At 43.8% G+C, this 18,781-nt stretch overlaps 1 protein-coding gene across 8 annotated transcripts in view; it reads left to right on the top strand.

Annotated features, from left to right (window-relative positions):
- ssbp2b (single stranded DNA binding protein 2b) overlaps positions 1-18,781 on the top strand; it is a 623,147-nt gene that overhangs the window by 586,902 nt on the left and 17,464 nt on the right. For 5 of the 8 annotated variants that reach the window (XM_085989458.1, XM_085989445.1, XM_085989423.1 and 2 more), the window contains 2 exons: positions 8,265-8,309; positions 10,023-10,121. In XM_085989458.1, coding sequence (XP_085845584.1) covers positions 8,265-8,309; positions 10,023-10,121 — 144 coding nt within the window. The remainder of the gene's footprint in view (positions 1-8,264; positions 8,310-10,022; positions 10,122-18,781) is intronic. The other 3 variants (XM_085989451.1, XM_085989438.1, XM_085989429.1) reach the window with 1 other exon arrangement.

The following is an 18,781-nucleotide window of genomic DNA, read 5'->3' as shown; positions in this document are numbered from 1 at the left end:
GCACTGGAGTGTAAAATATGCACTGCAAAAGGCTATTTCCTGAAACAAATTATATGTTACAAACATTTGGAATATACAGATTTCTCTTGGCAGTTTATTTCCTCTGATAAATCAATTTTCCTTACTGAAAATTTCAAGATGCATGTAAAATCAATGTTTGATGGTTCTGCAGTGCAATTGCTTGATTTTAAAAAAAGCAAAAGCGCACAGTGTTAATTTAAATACTGTAACTTTGCAGTATTTATTTCATTTATTTAAGCTGGTTTCAGAAATTGTGAACTTTTCATTTTTCAAATTGTAATGTGTTTTTTTTTTACATTGGCTGCCCTTTTATTTTTCTCAGACAGGAATCTCCTAAACTAGCTTCCTAATTTATCCTATTGTGGAAATGTTGGTGCTTTAGGGACCCAATACACTGTTGTCTGAGGCAATGTCTTCTTCTTTCGTATGGTAGTAGCCAAGCAAATCAAATGTCAATCTTTCTTCTATCTATCTATCTATCTATATATATAAATCGGTACATCTGTCTGTCTGTCATTCTGTCATTCTGTCTGTCATCGCCTGTGCGTCTGTCGGGCTATGCGCTCGAAAGTTACAGGGCGTACCTACACGCGCGTTACCTCCAAAGAAAACTTACGCTTCCAAGACGGTTTTAAGCGTATTTACGTTTCGGCTGGGCTAAAATCGCGCCCGCGGTATCCCAAAAACCTTCAACATTCCGCTCATTAGCATCTCATTATCCGCTCATTAGCGACAGAGTGACCTCGAGCTCGACCAATCGTACGCCGGGTTGCTGGCGTGTGCCGCCGGGCCAATCGGTGCTTGTGTGGCCGGGCCTTATCGTTCTGAACCGAGGTGAGTCGCCGCCATCTTGATTCCAAACTTTTCCTTTCTTTTTCCCGCTTTCTGCGTCTTAAAAAAAACGTTGCTTTTAAAACACATATTGTTTTTAAAAAAAATGATTTAGAAAGTAATTAACTTATCTAATCTCATTAATTTTCCTACCTTTCCCCGTTTTTCCAGGTAGGCCTAGAAGCCTCGGCGTCTCCTCCGCACCCACGCCCGAGCTAGGCACCTCCCGGCCCCACTCGAAGGCTGGAGGGCCGAGCCTCAGCCCAGCGCCGCTAGGGTGCGCGCGCAGCAGGAGCTGAGACGCGGCGTCTCTCTCTGGCTCGGCCGGGGGGCGGGCCTTGCTGAGCGTCAAGCGTTACCCTGGCAACCGGGCCCGCCGGCCGTCTCGCACAGCCGCAATCGGCGGTCTTCACCTCGGGGGGGGGGGGGGTGCCGTGACCCTCGGGGGGGGCGCGACCCACGGGGGGGGCCGCGACCCTCGGGGGGGAGGCCGCGCGCGCAGCAGGAGCAGCTGAGACGCGGCGTCTCTCTCTCTGGCTCGGCCGGGGGGGCGGGGCTTGGTCAGCGTCACGGTTACCCTGGCAACCGGGCCCTCCGGCCGTCTCGCACAGCCGCAATGTCGAAGCCAGCTCGGGAGGCCGGTGCTCGGAAGATCGCGCCTCCGGAGTTCGGTGCTTGGTTGGTGGGGGGGGCGAGCCTCGGGGGTGGGTGGGTGGTGGGCGAGCCTCGGGGGTGGGGGTGGGTGGTGGGCGAGCCTCGGGGGTGGGGGTGGGGGTGCGAGTCTCGGTGGGGCCAACCTCTGGAGTTCGGGGGGTGGGGATCAGGGGGCTCGGGAGTTTGGGGGGACGGGGATCAGGGGGCTCATGGACTCTCCCCCTTCCTCTCCCCTCCCCCCCTCCTCTCTCCTCCCCCCGCCCCTTCTTCCCCCCTCCTCTCTCCTCCTCCCCCCTCCCCTCCCCCCACCCTCCCTTCCCCGCCCTCCCCTCCCCCCTCCCCTCCCCCTCTCCCCCTCCCCCTCCCCTCCCCCTCCCCTCCCCCCTCCCCTCCCCCTCCCCTCCCCTCCCTCTCTTCCCCCCAGTCGCTCTCTCTCTTCCCCCCAGTCGCTTTCTCTCTTCCCCCCAGTCGCTCTCTCTCTTCCCCCCAGTCGCTCTCTCTCTTCCCCCCAGTCGCTCTCTCTCTCTCTTCCAACAACAACATGCCCTCGAAAAAGCCTCGGCACCGCCGGGCACTTCAGCTAGTATTTATCTATATAAAGCGGTTCCTTCCATTTTGTCTGTCCGGCTATACACTCGAAAGTTATAGAGCGTACCTATGCATGCGTTACGTCCAAAGAAAGCTTACGATTCCAGGACGGTCGTAAGCATTTTTACTTTTCGCTCGGACAAAAATTGTTCGCGCCTTATACAAAAAACCTTCAAAATTACACTCATTATCCGCTCATTAGCATTGATTGACTGACGTCAAGGTGCACCAATCCTGTGCCGTCATGATTGACCAATCCTACAGTTCAGTCACCTGATGGTTGGCCAAGCGCTGCGCCTGTGGGCGGGACTAATCATTTTGAACTCTGGCATCGGGCAGCCATTGCTTCAACTACTTCCAGCTCAAAATCTGCTAATCCAGCTTTGAAAAAGTTAGTACCTCTTTTAAAAATAACATCAGATTTACCAAAAACGTTTTATAAGTACTTTCACTTTCATCTTTCAAGGTATTAAAGGTAGAAATGTTGCCCGGCAGCAGATTCACAGAGGGACACAGAGACAGGCCCGAAAGCCTGGGATTGGATTTAAACTGCCCGGCCCAAAACAGCCCTGGCAACGCGGGGCCCCCCCCAGCTAGTATGTCAATATATTAATGACTTAGATGAAGGGACTGAGTGTAACGTATCCAAGTTTGCTGATGATACAAACTTAGGTGGGAAAGTAAGCTGTGAGGAGGACGCAAAGAGACTACAGAGAGATATAGACAGGTTGACTGAATGGACAAGAACATGGCAAATGGATTACAATATGGGGAAATGTGAAGTTATCCACTTTGGTAGGAAAACCAAAAAAGCAGTCTATTTTTTGAATGGTGAGAGACTGAGAAATGTTTGCATTCAGAGAGACCTGGGTGTCACAGAAAGTTAACATGCAGGTACAGCAAGCAATTAGGGGAGCAAATGGTATGTTAGCTTTTGTTACAAAGGGATTAGAGTATAAGAGTAAATGGCCTAGAAATTCGGTGGCGCCCCAAACTCGCCAGGGCGCCGGAAGTACCGCCCCGGAAGGAGTTGCGAACGCCCGCCGAAAATTCAGTTTCAGCGCCCCAGACAGAAGCGCAGCGCTACTCGAGGCGCCCCGCATCCCTCTTGGGGTGCTGCAACTGAAAATCGCAGCGCAACGTGCCGCAGCGTGTGGCACTGCGGCACGGTGCGCTGTGGTACTGCAGGCCTTCCTCCCCTTCTTAAAGGGGAGGGGCCTGCTGCAGCGCGATCAGCAATCGCGAGTGCCGGCAAAAGAGCCCGGCACCGAGGAGAAGTGCTGGGCTCTTGGGAGACAGCCGGCACAACGCGGGGGGGGGCTCAGGAGGCCGGGGACGGCGGCGTGGAGAGGTGCTGGCAGGCTGCCAGCAATAAAAATGGCCGGTCCGCGCCTCTACCGCCGCAGGTAGGCCCCCCTGAACCGGTCGCAAATTGCGACCGGCGTTACAGCGGGGGGCGCTACCAAATTTGGCAATCGGGGTGGTAGCGGGGCGGTAGCGGGGCGCTGCGCACACCGATGACATCATCGGTGGTGGCGCAGCGCTACCGGCTAACGCCGCCATTAGCGCCCCGCTAAATTTCGCGGGAGGCATGGTCAGTGGCACTAAACCCACTAAGTGCCCTCTTTGGGCGCTAACTGGTGGCGCAGCCAACCGAATTTCTAGGCCAATAAGTCTTACTATAATTATACAGGGCATTGGTGAGGCCACACCTGGAGTACTGTGTACAGTTCTGGTCTCCTTATCTAAGGAAAGGCATACTTGCCTTAGAGGGAGTGCAACAAAGGTTCACTAGACTGGTTCCTGGGATGAGGGGATTGCCCTATGAGGAGAGATTGAGTAGACTAGGCCTATATTCCCTAGATTTTAGAAGAATGAGAGGAGATCTAATTGAAACATATAAAATTCTTAAGGGGCTTGACAAGGTTAATGCTGAGAAAATGTTTCCCCTGGCTGGGGAATCTAGAACACGGGGTCACAGTCTCAGAATAAGGGGTCGGCCATTTAGGACTGAGATGAGGAGAAATTTCTTCACTTAAAGGGTTGTGAATCTTTGGAATTCTCTACCCCAGACAGCTGTGGATGCTCAGTCATTGAGTATATTCAAGACAGAGGTCAATAAATTTTGGGGAACTAAGGGATATGGGGATAGTGCAGGAAAGTGTTGAGGTAGAATGGCAGGCTTGAAGGGCTAAATGGCCTATTCCAGCTCCTAGTTCTTATGTTCTAATATCTAAGTCAGATATCCAGGACAAAGCTTCTGGTGTAACAGAATGGATATCTTGTAGGCTGCCTGCAAATTTCCTCTGAGGGCAGTGCTCATTGATGTGCTCCAGGGTCTGATTAGGAGCTCCACAGTTGCATGCTGGGGAAAGTTAAAGCAGCTAGTGGGCACCACACTTTAGGAAGGATGTCAAGGCTTTGGAAATGGTGCAGAGGAGATTTATTAGAATGGTACCAGGGATGAGGCACTTCAGTTACATGACGAGATTAAATAAGTTTGGATTGTTCTCTGTCTATATCCCTTTGCAGGCTCCTCCTCACAGCTTACTTTCCCACCTAGCTTTGTATCGTCAGCAAACTTGGATAAATTGCACTCGGTCCCTTCATCTTAGTTATTAATATAGATTGTAAATAGCTGAGGTCCCAACACTGATCCTAGCGGCACCCCACTAGAAACAGCTTGCCAACCTGAAAATGACCTGTTTAATTCTAATCCCTGTTTTCTGTTCTTTAACCAATCCTCTATCCATGCTAATATATTACCCCCAATGCCATGAGCCCTTATCTTGTGAAACAACCTTTTGTGTGGCACCTTATCAAATGCCTTTCAAAATCTAAATATGCACTGGTTCCCCATTATCTACCCTGCTAGTTACATCCTTAAAAAACTCTTAATAGATTTGTCAAACACAATTCCCCTTTCATAAAACCATGTTGACTCTGCCTAATCGTGTCATGATTTTCTAAGTGCCCTGTTTCCACTTCATTTTCCCAATGACCCATGTCAGGCTAACAGGCCTGTAGTTTCTCTCTCCTTTCTTGAATAGCGGTGTTACATTTACTACCTTCCAATCCACTGGGACTGTTCCAGAATCTGGGGAATTTTGGAAGATCACAACCAATGCATCCACTATCCCTGCTGCCACCTCTTTTATTAAAACCCTAGGTTGTAGGCCATCAGGATTTGTCGGCTTTTAGTCCAATTAATGTCTCCAGTACTTTTTATTTACTAATATTCATTGCTTTAAGTTCCTTACTCTCATTAGACCCTTGGTACCCTACTATTTCTGGTATGTTTATTGTGTCTTCTACTGTGAAGGCAGATACAAAATATTTCCTTATTCCCCATTATAATTTCTTGTGTCTCAGCCTCTAAGGGACCCACGATTACTTTCGCTACTCCCTTCTGTTTTACATACTTGTAGAAGCTCTTCCAATCTGTTTTTATGTTTCTTGCTAGTTTACGTTCCTATTCTATTTTCTCCCTCTTGAGCAATTTTTTGGTCATCCTTTGCTGGTTTCTAAATTTCTCCCAATCCTCAGGCTTACTGATCTTCTTGGCAACATTATAAGTCTCTTCTTTTAATCTAATACTATCCTTAACCTCTTTAGTTAGCTATAGATGGATCACTTTTCCCGTGGAGTTTTTATTTCTCAATGGAATTCGTTGAGAATTATGAAATATTTCTTTAAATGTTCGCTATTGCTTTTCTACCGTCATACCTTTTAATCTAGTTTCCCAATCTACCTTCGCCAACTCGCCCTTCATGCCTATGTAATTGGCTTTATTTAGGCTTAATATTTGAGTTCCAGACTTAAGTGCATCACTCTTGAACACGTGAAATTCTATCATATTATGATTATTCTTCCCCAGAGGATCCTAACGGAATGACTCCCTCTTTCCCCAGTACTGGTGTCAGTGCCCCATGAATTGAAATCCCTGTCCCACACCACTCTTTGAGCCACACATTCAACTCTCTGATCTGTTTGAACCTATGCCAATTTGCATGTGGCTTAGGTAGTAATCCTTGAGATTATTATCTTTGAGGTTCTGCATTTTGGACCCTAGCTCCTTAATCTCCCTCAGCAGAACTACATTCCTAGTACCACCTATGTCATCTGTTCCTACGTGGACCACGACAACTGGTTCCTCCTCCTCCCACTGCAAGTTCTTCTCCAGCTGCAAGGAGATGTCCTTAACCCTGGCATCGGACAGGCAACACAACCTTCGGAACTCCTGGTAGCAGCTGCAGAGAATGGTATCTATCCCCTGACTATACTGTCCCCTACCACTACCACATTTCTTTTCACTCCCCCCATTTGTATGGCCTCCTGTACCAGAGTGCCATAGGCAGTTTTCTCATCCACCCTGCAGACTTTGCCCTCATCCACACAAGCAACAAGAACCTCATACCCGTTGGATAAGTGCAAAGGCCGAGGCTCCTCCAGCACAACACCTGGGGTCCCCTTACCTGTCTGACTCGCAGTCACACCCTCCTATCCTTGACCACTAACCAGACCTGTACCACTACCTAACCTAAGGGGTGTGACTGCCTCCTGGATCGAAGTGCCCAGGTAACTCTTCCCCCTCCCTGATGCACTGCAATGTCTGAACCTCGGACTCCAGCTCATCAACTCTGAGCTGAAGTTCCTTGAGATGCAGACACTTACTGCAGATGTGGTTGTCCGGGATTGTGATGCTCTCCACAAACTCCCACATGCTACATTTGAGGCACACCACCTACACTGCCCTCCCTATGTAACGTTCAAGGCAACCTTGGATGACCTGTGCAGGATTGGTCAAAAAAGGAGTCTTGCATTTATATAGCGCCTTTCACAACCTCAGGACATCCCAAAGCGCTTTACAGCCAATGAAGTACTGTTGAAGTGTATTCACTGTTGTAATGTAGGAAATGTGGCAGCTAATTTGCGCATAGCAAGCTCCCACAAAGAGCAATGTGATAATGACCAGATAATATGTTTTTAGTGATGTTGATTGAGGGATAAATATTGGCCAGGACACCAGGGATAACTCCCCTGCTCTTCTTCAAAATAGTGCCATGGGATATTTTACCTGAGAGAGCAGATGGGGCCTCGGTTTAACGTCTCAATCAAAAGACAGCACTTCCAACAGTGCAGCACTCCCTCAATACTGCACTGGAATGTCAGCCTAGATTTTATGCTCAAATCTCTGGATTGGGACTTGAACTCACAACATTCTGACTTAGAGGCGAGAGTGCTACTAACTGAGCCACAGCTGACACTGTCAAGAGGCAGTGAGGGCCTGCATTCGGTAAGGAACTGACACCCTGTTCCGTAGGGCTGGCGGTTCATTAGATTTTGAATGTCCATGGTGGAGCAAGGCAAATGGCACTAAATCACTGGCTTCTCCAAAGTGCTGGGTGCGATCAACGGAATGCACACAGCACTAAAGGCTTCCCTTCGGAACCAGGAAAGCTACATGAACATAAAGGACTACCATTCTCTCACTATTCAGGTGGTCTGCAATGCCCAGCGGCACATCTTGTATGTGAACATGAGCACATGGGTTCCTGTCACAATGCATGCATTGTGCGCAACTCAGTCATCACACACTTGAGGGCCCAGCGGAAAGATGGGTAATCTATGAAAGGGCTTACCCCCTGCTGCTGTGGCTGATGATGCCTTTTCGCAATCCCACAAACTGAAGTGGAGGATAGATAACAATCAGATACATGCGCCCACCAGGTAGGTCATTGAGAGGACCACCGGGGTGCTGAAGAGACACTTCAGGTGCTTGGACAGGTCTGGGGTTGTCCTCTAGTACTCCCCAGAGAGGATCATGATGATAGTCATCGTATGCTGTGCCCTGTACAACCATGCCATGACTGAAGGTCTGGATCTTGACATACCGGGAGAGGAGCCAGTCAAAACAGAAGATCCTGTACTGCGAGTACTGAATCCAAAGGAGATAGCGATTCCTCCTGCAGATGCGCTTCGAGAAGGCAGGGCTGTCAGAGCGTGGCTTTTACAAAATGAGCACCCAGCAGAGGTGGCAACCAGAAGAAGAATCATACATAGCTCTTTTTAACTTCAAAGAATGTTTTATTATAAAAATGTTTCTTAACTTTAATACATGTTGATTGATAATGCTAAACTATACATAAATTTTTTTTAAAAATTGACAGCAAGAACACATCAAAAACATGACAGTGAAGGTCACGATGATCCAGGCAAGCAATTTCCCCATCTCCCCTCCTCGCACCCCCACTTCCCAACAAAGGTGGAGAAAAAGGATGTAGTAGGATAGAAATTACGTTCCCTCTAGGAACCACCCTTGTCCGGGCACCTAGACATGCCCTTTGGCCAGCTGCTCCCCTGCACCCTCTCTCAATAAACCAGGGACCGGAATGATGGTGTGTGGTGGCAAAATGCCGGCCTACTGAGTTGTGGTCCTGTGGCTGGTCCATGCTGATGGTCCTGTGCTCCTGAACCAGGGCTGCTGCTGCCTGCAACCCAAGGAGGGTGATCCAGAGCTGCCTCATGCAGCCAACCATGAACAGGTGGCACTGTGCCTGTTGTTGGATGGCCGGAACCCACGCTGGTGCTGCCGGCCAGAGAGGTGGCAGCAGCAGGCACTTGGACAGCATTAGCTGTCCTTCCACTGCGGTATTGATCTGCAACCCTAGGCAGGATGGGTGAAACAATGACCTCAGTAAGAGACTGGAATACACAATTTATCATGCCCTCCAGTCTGTCACCTAAAGCCACTGGAGGAGATGTCTGAGCTTCCATCAATATGGAAGCCCTGAATACAGGTCCCAATGCAGCAACCACCTGCAACAACAGCTCTAGCATCACCTGTGCAATGTTGGTGCTGAGCATTACGGCAGACTCGGAGGCCAAACCTGCAAGAAGCTCAATATTACTACTGATGGAGTCTGCCTAGTCCCGAAAACCGATTTGCAACAGTGGAGGAGAGCCAGGTTACTCTGACTCTGCTTTGGGTGGCCTGAATGTGGGGGTAGGCTGCACTTCCAGGAAAGAGCAGAAGTGTGCAGCTCTGGCTTTCCTTCGGGTCTAACTTTAGGTTACGCCCACAGAGGCTATTGTATCTTCACTAAGCATTAAGTCTACCTTTGTATATTAGACTGGTAAATTTTTAATTCAGAAAATGTATTTTCTTACTAAATTTCAATTAACATCTGCATGATGAATTGTTCTTTTATGAGAGAAATTAGATGCCCATAACAACCGTTACAGGAAAAAAAACGAACTCAAATTTTGCTAAATGCCATACACCTAGTTAGCAATTGCTTGGCACTAAATTCTTTGACTGGTGGAAGATAGCTTTTTAAAGTTTATAATGACATGGAATTCTAAGGTAGGCAGGTAGTGGTGAGCCTGAAGTTCAACTATAGTAGTACAAATTTTGACCTCTGGATTAATTATGATAATTTCATATTTAGTTAAATTTGCATTGTTTTTGGATGCATAAATAAATGCATATAAAAGATGACTAAAAGGATATAGAATAAAATATAGCTGCTATGCAAATAATTGAAAAGGACACATACTGCATTATTACCATACACAAGTACATATGTACACCTAGTTGGTAAGAAAGTGTGTCCTTCATCTCATTTGTATTTCAGCAACAAATTGGGACCCACAGCTAACTAAGATTTTGATGGCCATATTTACCTTTAATTGCTGGTAGGAATCTTTCATGTGGAAACAATTTTATAGCTACACAGACATTCTGGTTTCAGCTGTGAACAGCCGGGGATGAAATGTGTTAAAACTCTGTTTAGCATACATCTGTTTATGGTAAGAACATATAGCAGAGGTTATTATTAGTTTATTAACAAGCCTCTTTGCAATCTGATGTGATTAAAGCTTGCATTCAGATTGACGGATGTTCATTTATTTGTGTCTGCCCTTAGAATTCTCCCAGTAACATAAGTATGAGTAATCCGCCTGGCACTCCACGTGATGATGGAGAGATGGGTGGGAACTTCCTCAATCCCTTTCAGAGTGACAGCGTGAGTATTCTTTTTTCTTTTTCTTTTAATGGCCTGTATGTGTGCATGTGATTTATTACTGGGATAAATACAAGGGGACAATGTGCAGTTATGATTCATCTTGAAGTGTTTCTTCTGAAACCTGCAAATACCTGCTGAGTTACTTGTTGGTGATTAGTAGCAATCTACTTTCCATATTTTGTTTATATATAGTCACATATGGTTAGGAAAAGTCAATTTCCCTTGAAATTGTCTCTTTGGTTACCCAACTACTCTATAGGTAATCCTCTTCTACAATAAGACTTGAGGTCTGAATGTTCAGAATTTTGATAGAATTACCTAATACGAACTTGTAATTTCAATATGACCGGACTTGTATGTGAGTGTTAGTTTTTAGTACTGTTCTACACCAATTCTGCAATAATTTAAAAAAGCACACTTGTGGTAACCAGTCGCTTATTATCATATAAACAGAGGAACATTTTTATTTATTATGTGGAATTGAAAAGTGTTAGGATATTGTTTTAATTGAATATTTTACCAGTACGATCTGGTGAACATGTGGAATTAGTTAGTCTCATGCATAAAGGATCACAGACTTTCATTATTAAAACTAAATAAAATGGGGCATGTTAGATAAAGAGAAATCCCTTTATTTAATGTGCCCCATTGGAAATGCTGTGGGGGAAGGGGAAAGATGAATTCCTAATCCCTGAGAGGTTCTTCAATATGCTACTGTAATTGTAACCTTCTAGAAACTAACCATAAATAAAAGTAGAAAATGCTGGAAATACTCAGCAAATCAGGCAGCATCTGTGGAGAGAGAAACAGAGTTAACGTTTCTGGTGAAAGGTCATCGACCTGAAACGTTAACTCTGTTTCTCTTTCCACAGATGCTGCCTGACCTGCTGAGTATTTCTAGCATTTTCTGTTTTTATTTCAGATTTCCAGCATCTGCAGTATTTTGCTTTTGTAAAAAGTAGCTATGTTTGGTCTGTGAGATAGAAAAGACTTGCTAAGTTGACGTGTCTAACAGGTCACACTTTGGCCATTTGTGATTTAGTCGAGTGAGAATCGGTAGAGTTCATGGTCCTAGATTACATTACAACAGTGACTACACTCCAAAAAGTACTTCATTGGCTGTTAAGAGCTTTGAGACACCCAGTGGTCATGAAAGGTGCTACATAAATGTAAGTCTTTCTTTCTTTCTTTAGATGCCAATCCTACATACAAAAGCTCAGTGCTGGCTGACACAAATTTGTCTCCATGAGACTGCATTTACAATTACTTATGTTTTCTCTACAAAGAAAACAGAATTAACCTGCATATACTGCCTTATTGCATTCTCAGTGCTTTGCAACCAATGCTTTACTTTAAAATTAAGTTAATGTTGTTACATGGGTAAATGCGGCAGTTAATTTGTGCACAGTAAGGTTTTACAAACAGCAAAAAAATGAATGATCAGATAATTTTTTTATATTTGTTCTTGTAATATGGGTGATGCTGGCAAAGCCTCATTTATTGCCCATCCCTAGATGCCCTGAGAAGATGGTGGGCCTTCTCCTTTGAATCGTTGAGGTCCCTGTGGTGACAGCGCTCTCACAATGGTGTTAGGTAGGGAATTTTTGGATATTGACCCAACAACGATGAAGCAACGGCAGTGTATATGTTTTTGATGGTGTTGGTTGAGGGAGGAATGTTGGCTAGGCATCCAAGAGAACTCTGTGCTCTTCTTCAAATAGTGTCATGTGATCTTTTATGTCCTATTGAGCAGGCAGATGAGGTTTAACGTCTCATCAGACAATGCAGCACTACCTCTGCTGCACTGAAATGCCAGGCTAGATTATGTGTTCAAGTCCTGGCGTGCAACTTGACCTAAAACATTCCTACCCGAAGTGCTGCAAATTGAGCCAACCTGATACTTAATGTTGAAGGTGAAAGAATTTTGTTCCAATTTATTCTCCTCTCCTATGCCCCTCCCCCACCCAAAAAAATCTATTGCTTCCCTTTAATTTGAAAATGTATCATTTGTTCAGCATCATCATTTCTGCAATAATATGCTTGTAAAAATTTCAATATGTATTTTAATTTTGTAAATAAATCCCACTACTCCTTGCTTGTTAATATTTTTGGTGTACTAGTAAGGTAGTAGAAGAAATTCCAATGAGCAAATAATGTATAATGTATCCTTAAGTTAAACCTTTGCTGCCAGACTGTAGATGAAATACAAAGCATAAAGTATGGAACGTGCAGTGGCAGTATGCACTCTCGGAAAGGGTAGCAACTGCTGCAGCATTGTGTAGTTTATTGCTGTATGTCTATGACTATGAGTTAAGACTACAGAAATTAATATGGGTTTACCAAGCAGAGAGGGAAGTTTAATCCCATTATTCCAGGCTTGATTTAAACCTAGATACTAGAAGTGAAAGGATAGTGTGCTAACCCACTCTAATACCCTCAATAATTTGACAACTGTTAGTTGGCTACATCAGCTTTTGAGAGAGCGGATAAAACCGCCATATTGGCTTCCTAGGCGTCGCAGCACTTGCTAGAAACTGGCGTTTGCCCCTTTGCATATGTAAATGAGGGGCTTAATGGCTGTTTCAGGACACTACCAGCAAACTTGGCAGCACAGAGCTAAGCAGACATCGGGCCCTCTCTGCGAAGTATTACCTCGTCCACATGTGGCTTTACCCAAAAATGGTTTTTTTTATACTTTGATGTTGAGATGGGAGGAGTACTACTGCAGGCCGTTGCTAGCTAATGCTCAGTCCCATCTTGTGTTCTCTTTCCCCCTACCCCCCACTCTCCCAGGATTTACCCAAGTGCCACTCCTGGAGAGGGAGCTGGCCCAAATTAGATCCCGGCAAATGGGGGCCTCTGGGGGCCAACGGAATCCGGGAGCTTGCCACTATTATTACAATGAGGCCCAAAGCCCAATTTCTGTTTAGCATCAGGCCACCCAGCTCGGACACGTGCCAGAACCACGTCGTCAGTTATGTGCCCGAAAATGGGCCATAACGAGTTTCTAGTCCTTAGTGTTCAGAAATCCACAAGAACTAATTAGTAACTTGAAAATAGGCTCACAAACTCTAGTGATCACTGCACTGTAGGAATGATACAGAGGTCCAAAACTTGATGAGCAAATTTTGCAGTTATGAAAACAGATTTAAGGTGAATTAAGTGGATTACCCAGAATATAAAACAGAAGAACATTTATTTATTAAAGCTTTTTTAATGGATATGGTAATGAAAGATATTTGTATTAGAAATGAAAAAATTATTATAAGACCAAGACCTAGACCAGATTAGCCAAATAAAGAGGTCAGAACTAAATTATGGGGAAAACAAATATTTTAAAAGATACAAGGAAGTAAAAAGTAGTGAGGATGGGAGGCATAGAAATGTGAGTTATTATATATTAGAAGAAGTAAGAGGGCAGCAGAAAAACAAATTGCAGGCAACAGCAAAAGATTTATTTAGCTGTGGTCAAAGCAGACAATGGGCTAAACTGTTGTCTCTAGTGTCCCTGGCACAGATCCAGAATGGACAGAAAATAGTGGGAGTATAAACCCAAATTCCCAATATATATCTTCCTGGAACATAAAACTCTGTACCAAGTACGATAGTTGAAAATTTACCTCTGTATGTTAAAAGACTAGATGGATCCTTTAAGAGATTATGGAAGATCAAGATATTAAATATATTCATAAAGAAAGATGGTTGTGGTTGTCAGAGGCCAATCATCGCAACTTACTGCAGGAGTTCCTCAGTGAAGAGTCCTTAGGCTAACGATGCTCAGCTCCTTCATCAATGATCTTACCTCTCCCATAAAGTCAGAAGTGGGGTTATTTACGACAATTCTACTAAAGCTCCTTTCACAACTCCTCCAATAATGAAACAACCTATGCTAGCCCACAACAGGACCTGGACAGGATCCAGGCTTAGAATGATAAGTGGCAGATAATAACCATTTTAAACAAGAGATAGCCCAGCCAACTGACCTTCTACAGCACCACCATCACTAGTCCCTCCACCATCAACATCTTGGGGCGGGGGGTGCTCATCTTTAACCAGAAACTTAACTGGACCAGTCCTTTCAACACTGTGACTACAAGAGCAGAACTAAGGTTGGGTATTCTGCAATGACTATGTCATCTCTTGACACCCCAACCTCTCTCCACCATCTGCATATTTCAAGTCAGACGCATGATGGAATACTCACCACTCACCCAGATGGTTGCAGTGGCAATAGCACTTAACACCATCCAGGATGGAGCAATTCACTGCCATTGGCCTCAATATTCACTCTCCATCATCAGTGCACTGTGGCTGCAGTATGTACAGTCTACAGGATGCACAGCAGCAACTCATCAAAACAACTTCAACTTTCAAGCTCTACCACCAAGCAGAACAAGAGTAGCAATGTTGTGGGATCAGCATCACCTCCAAGTTGCCCTTCAAATCACACACCATCTTGGTTTGGCCATATATCACTATTCCTTCATCATTGCTGGGTCACAATCCTGGAATTCCCTACCTAGTGCCGTTGTGGGTCAGGAGTCTATAACACAAGTTGAACTTTTAAAAAAACTCAAGGAATTAAATGTCTACAAGGTGCAAACCAGATGGGATAAACCATAGGATCATCAAGGAAAAGAGGATCTTCATATATGCTGGAATCGGCTGATAACAAATATTACCCCAACATTCAAGAAACAAGATATGAACATGAAAATAAGACATCAGTTACCCTAATGACTGGATTAGGGAAATGCTTGAGAGTGCAAAACTAGGTGGGAAAGTAAGCTGTGAGGAGGCGGCAAAGAGGCTGCAAAGGGATATAGACCGGTTAAGTGATTGGGCAAGAAGGTGGCAGATGGAGTATAATGTGGGGAAATGTGAAATTATCCACTTTGGTAGGAAGAATAGAAAAGTAGGATGTTTTTTAAAAGGTGAGAGACTAGTACAAGTTGGTGTTCAGAGGGATTTGGGCGTTCTTGTACACGAATCACAGAAAGTTAACTTGCAGGTAGAGCAAGAAATTAGGAAGGCAAATGGTATGTTGGGCCTCATTGCAAGGGGGTTGAAGTATAAGAGTAAGGAAGTCTTGCTGCAATTATTAACCAGAAGCTTAACTGGACCAGTCCTTTCAACACTGTGACTACAAGAGCAGAACTAAGGTTGGGTATTCTGCAACGACTATGTCATCTCTTGACACCCCAACCTCTCTCCACCATCTGCATATTTCAAGTCAGAAGCATGATGGAATACTCACCACTCACCCAGATGGTTGCAGTGGCAATAGCACTTAACACCATTCAGGATGGAGCAATTCACTACCATTGGCCTCAATATTCACTCTCCATCATCAGTGCACTGTGGCTGCAGTATGTACAGTCTACAGGATGCACAGCAGCAACTCATCAAAACAACTTCAACTTTCAAGCTCTACCACCAAGCAGAACAAGAGTAGCAATGTTGTGGGATCAGCATCACCTCCAAGTTGCCCTTCAAATCACACGCCATCTTGGAGACCACACTGGTGTACTGTGTACAGTTTTGGTCTCCTTACCTAAGGAAGGATATACTTGCCTTAGAGGGGGTGCCACAAAGGTTCGCTAGATTGATTCCTGGGATTAGAGGGTTGTCTTATGAGGAGAGATTGAGTAGAGTGAGCCTATATTTTCTGGAGTTTAGAAGAATGAGAGGTGATCTCACTGAAACATATACAATTCTTGACATAGCCTGACCAGGTAGATGCTGAGAGGGTGGATGCTGAGAGGCTGTTTCCCCTGGCTAGAAAGTCTAGAACTAGGTGTCATAGTCTCACGGTCGGCCATTTAGGACTGAGATGAGGAGAAATTTCTTCACTCAGAGGGTTGTGAATCTTTGGAATTCTCTGCCCCAGAGGGCTGTGGATGCTAAGGGAATGAAGGAATATGGATAGGGTGGGAAAGTAAAGTTGATGTAGAAAATCAGCCATGATCTTATTGAATGGCAGAACAGGCTCGAGGGGCCGTTTGGCCTACTCCTGATCATATTTCTTATGTTCTTATTATACAGAATGCTGTCAGTGGTCATCTAAAGATCATTAAGGCCATAAGAAATATTCAACGTGGATTTAGAACCAATAGGTCATACCTGGTTCATCAGCTGAAATTCTTTTGAAGTGGTCACTGTACTAATGGATGAGAGCATTGGTTATAATTTGCTTGAATTTCCAGAAGGCATTTGATAAAGTTCTACATGTAAAATTTTTAAAGGCGGAATTCATTGCAAATTTTGTCAACTGGATTAAAAACTTGTTTGGCAATAGGAAGTACAAGGTGATAAATGGGCAAGTTCTGTCATGGAGCACTGACTAGCAGAGTTAAACAGGAGTTTGCTCAGGCCCATTTGTATTTACATTGTTTATAAATAACTTGGAGAGTACTTATTATAAAATGATAAACTATGTTCATGATACCAAGCTATGTGATATGGAAGAAAATACAAGGGAGGTTTAGAAGGATCAGGATTCTAGCCCATTTAGACAGATTGGTTAAGGAACAGCACATGAATTTTTATTTAGATGATGAATTTAAGGTAATGTGTATTGAAATAGGAAACAACTAAAGTGTACACAATGAAATGTTATTTATTATCTTTTAGGTATGATTATTAATCAGTCATTGTAAAGTAAAGGTGAAGCTATTATCAGAAAGCTACTCAAATGCTAGGATCTATCTCGAGGGCATTTGACTATAAGTAGGAAGAAGTCATTCTGCCTTATTTAAATTGCTGGTGAAAGCATATTTGGAATATTGTGTGCAATTTTGGGCATGCTATTTTTAACTAGACATTAATGTATTGGAGGAGGTTCAGAAAAAAGCACCAAAGATAATTCTGGGACTTGGTGGGGGTGGGAGGGAGGTCTTTGTTATAAAGAAAGATTCTCAGCGCTGAATTTGTTTTCATTGCAGAAAAGAAGATTGAGGGGCGATATGATACGAGTCTTTAAAATGCTGATAAGCATAGATGTAAATATAAGCAGGTTATTTGTCTTAGGTTATAGCATGAGCACAGAACCAGAGGACCTGGGTTTTAAATTAACAAGCACAAATTTACCAGTTTTAAGCAAGACTAGAGATCAGAAGATAATTTTCTCCACTCCATGGGGCACGATGGTTCTTGTACTGCTACGGCAAGATGATAACATTTATCTGTGGAAGGTGGTAGGCCCAGGTGGAATAGTGGAGGTCTGAGGATGAGTTGGAGTTTTGCCAGATGATCTTTAGGGAGCAGTTGCACCATATTTCTTACTTTTCAATTTTATTTTCAGGCAAATAAATGAAGAACTTTAACATATTGGGTTCAGTCAGTTTAGATTGTGTTCACATAGTGCTTCATACATCAGTAACCTGCACATGTACATTGAGTGTCTGCATAACTGCATGGTTATCATCTGAGGGGTTTGAGTAAATTATAATGGCTGTAGCTCTGTTGGCGAGGAGGGTGGACATCCTGAGCTAATCATTCCCCAGTACTACCAAATTTGAATGTATAGAATTGGCCAGTGTGAGCTGACATTTCTAATTCAATCTGCTTGAAAAGCTGACTAAATATTGTAATTATCAATTTAAATATGTGCCTAAGGTGCAACATTTCCTTAATAAAATGCACATCTATTACACAAGTCTTAGCAACTCCTGTTGTATTCTGGTGCACCAAAATTTTTGCATGCAAAATGATTTACGATCCCTTCATTAATTTCATGAAGTTTTAGATTTCTTAGTTTTTTGCTTTCTCAGTGACCAAATGGTGCCCTCTACTGTTTCTACATTGGCATAACTGTTTCATGGAATAAATGGCAAATTTCCTTGGATAAAAAAATTAAAATTGATGAAGCACAAACAACATAAAATAGATATCAGGAAGGTAGCCAGGAGAGCATTGCTGTCTATTCTATGTTTTCTGAAAGAAAAACATTTGAAACATTGGCTGGTGTAAAAAACTTAAATTAATTTGTGATTTTAAATTATTTAAGTTGTTGTGAAAATAATTTGTTGGTTCATTGAAACAGAATCCTAAAAATTGAAGATTTCTTCTATTCCTTTTTGGTTTCTGAGTGAAATTTAAACTTGTATTCTGTAATGTTTCAGAGATCCCCTCTAGCATGCAGAGTCACAGTTAACCAATTCCATCAGTTGATAATTTATTTTCTTTGTCTCATTTCTTCTATTGTAATGTAATTTGCTCCTTTTCTTTCAATTGTAGAAAGTAGCTTTCTATCTACAATTTTTTTTAGCTTGCCCTAATCCTTCCATTTAAAGATCTAATGATTTACAAATAAACAGTAACTTTAATGTAAACTGTTTGAACTTAGTAAGCCAGCAGAAAATTAATTTGTAACGTGATCCTTTTTGGAGACATTTTGGGCTAGAACTTCATCTCGGGCAGTGGCGCAAAACAGGTGGTATCAGATCGGCCGCCTATTATTGACCGCAATGGAACTGAATATCAGGCGCTGTGTATAACGGGCGGCCAATCCGATACCGGCCATTCTGCACCACCGCCCGAGATGAATTTATAGGCCTTTCACTTTTAGGTGAAATTAGGATTCTCGGAAATAACACTGTGTACTCCGTTATATTTTCTAGTTGCTATGGGTGATGGTGCAGGAGCAGAACAGGTGGTGA

This window comes from Somniosus microcephalus, chromosome 1 (assembly GCF_052327205.1).
Source record: "Somniosus microcephalus isolate GS21.2 chromosome 1, FLI_Smic_1.0, whole genome shotgun sequence".
Classification (NCBI taxonomy): domain Eukaryota; kingdom Metazoa; phylum Chordata; class Chondrichthyes; order Squaliformes; family Somniosidae; genus Somniosus; species Somniosus microcephalus.
This window is presented reverse-complemented; position numbering and strand designations above follow the sequence as displayed.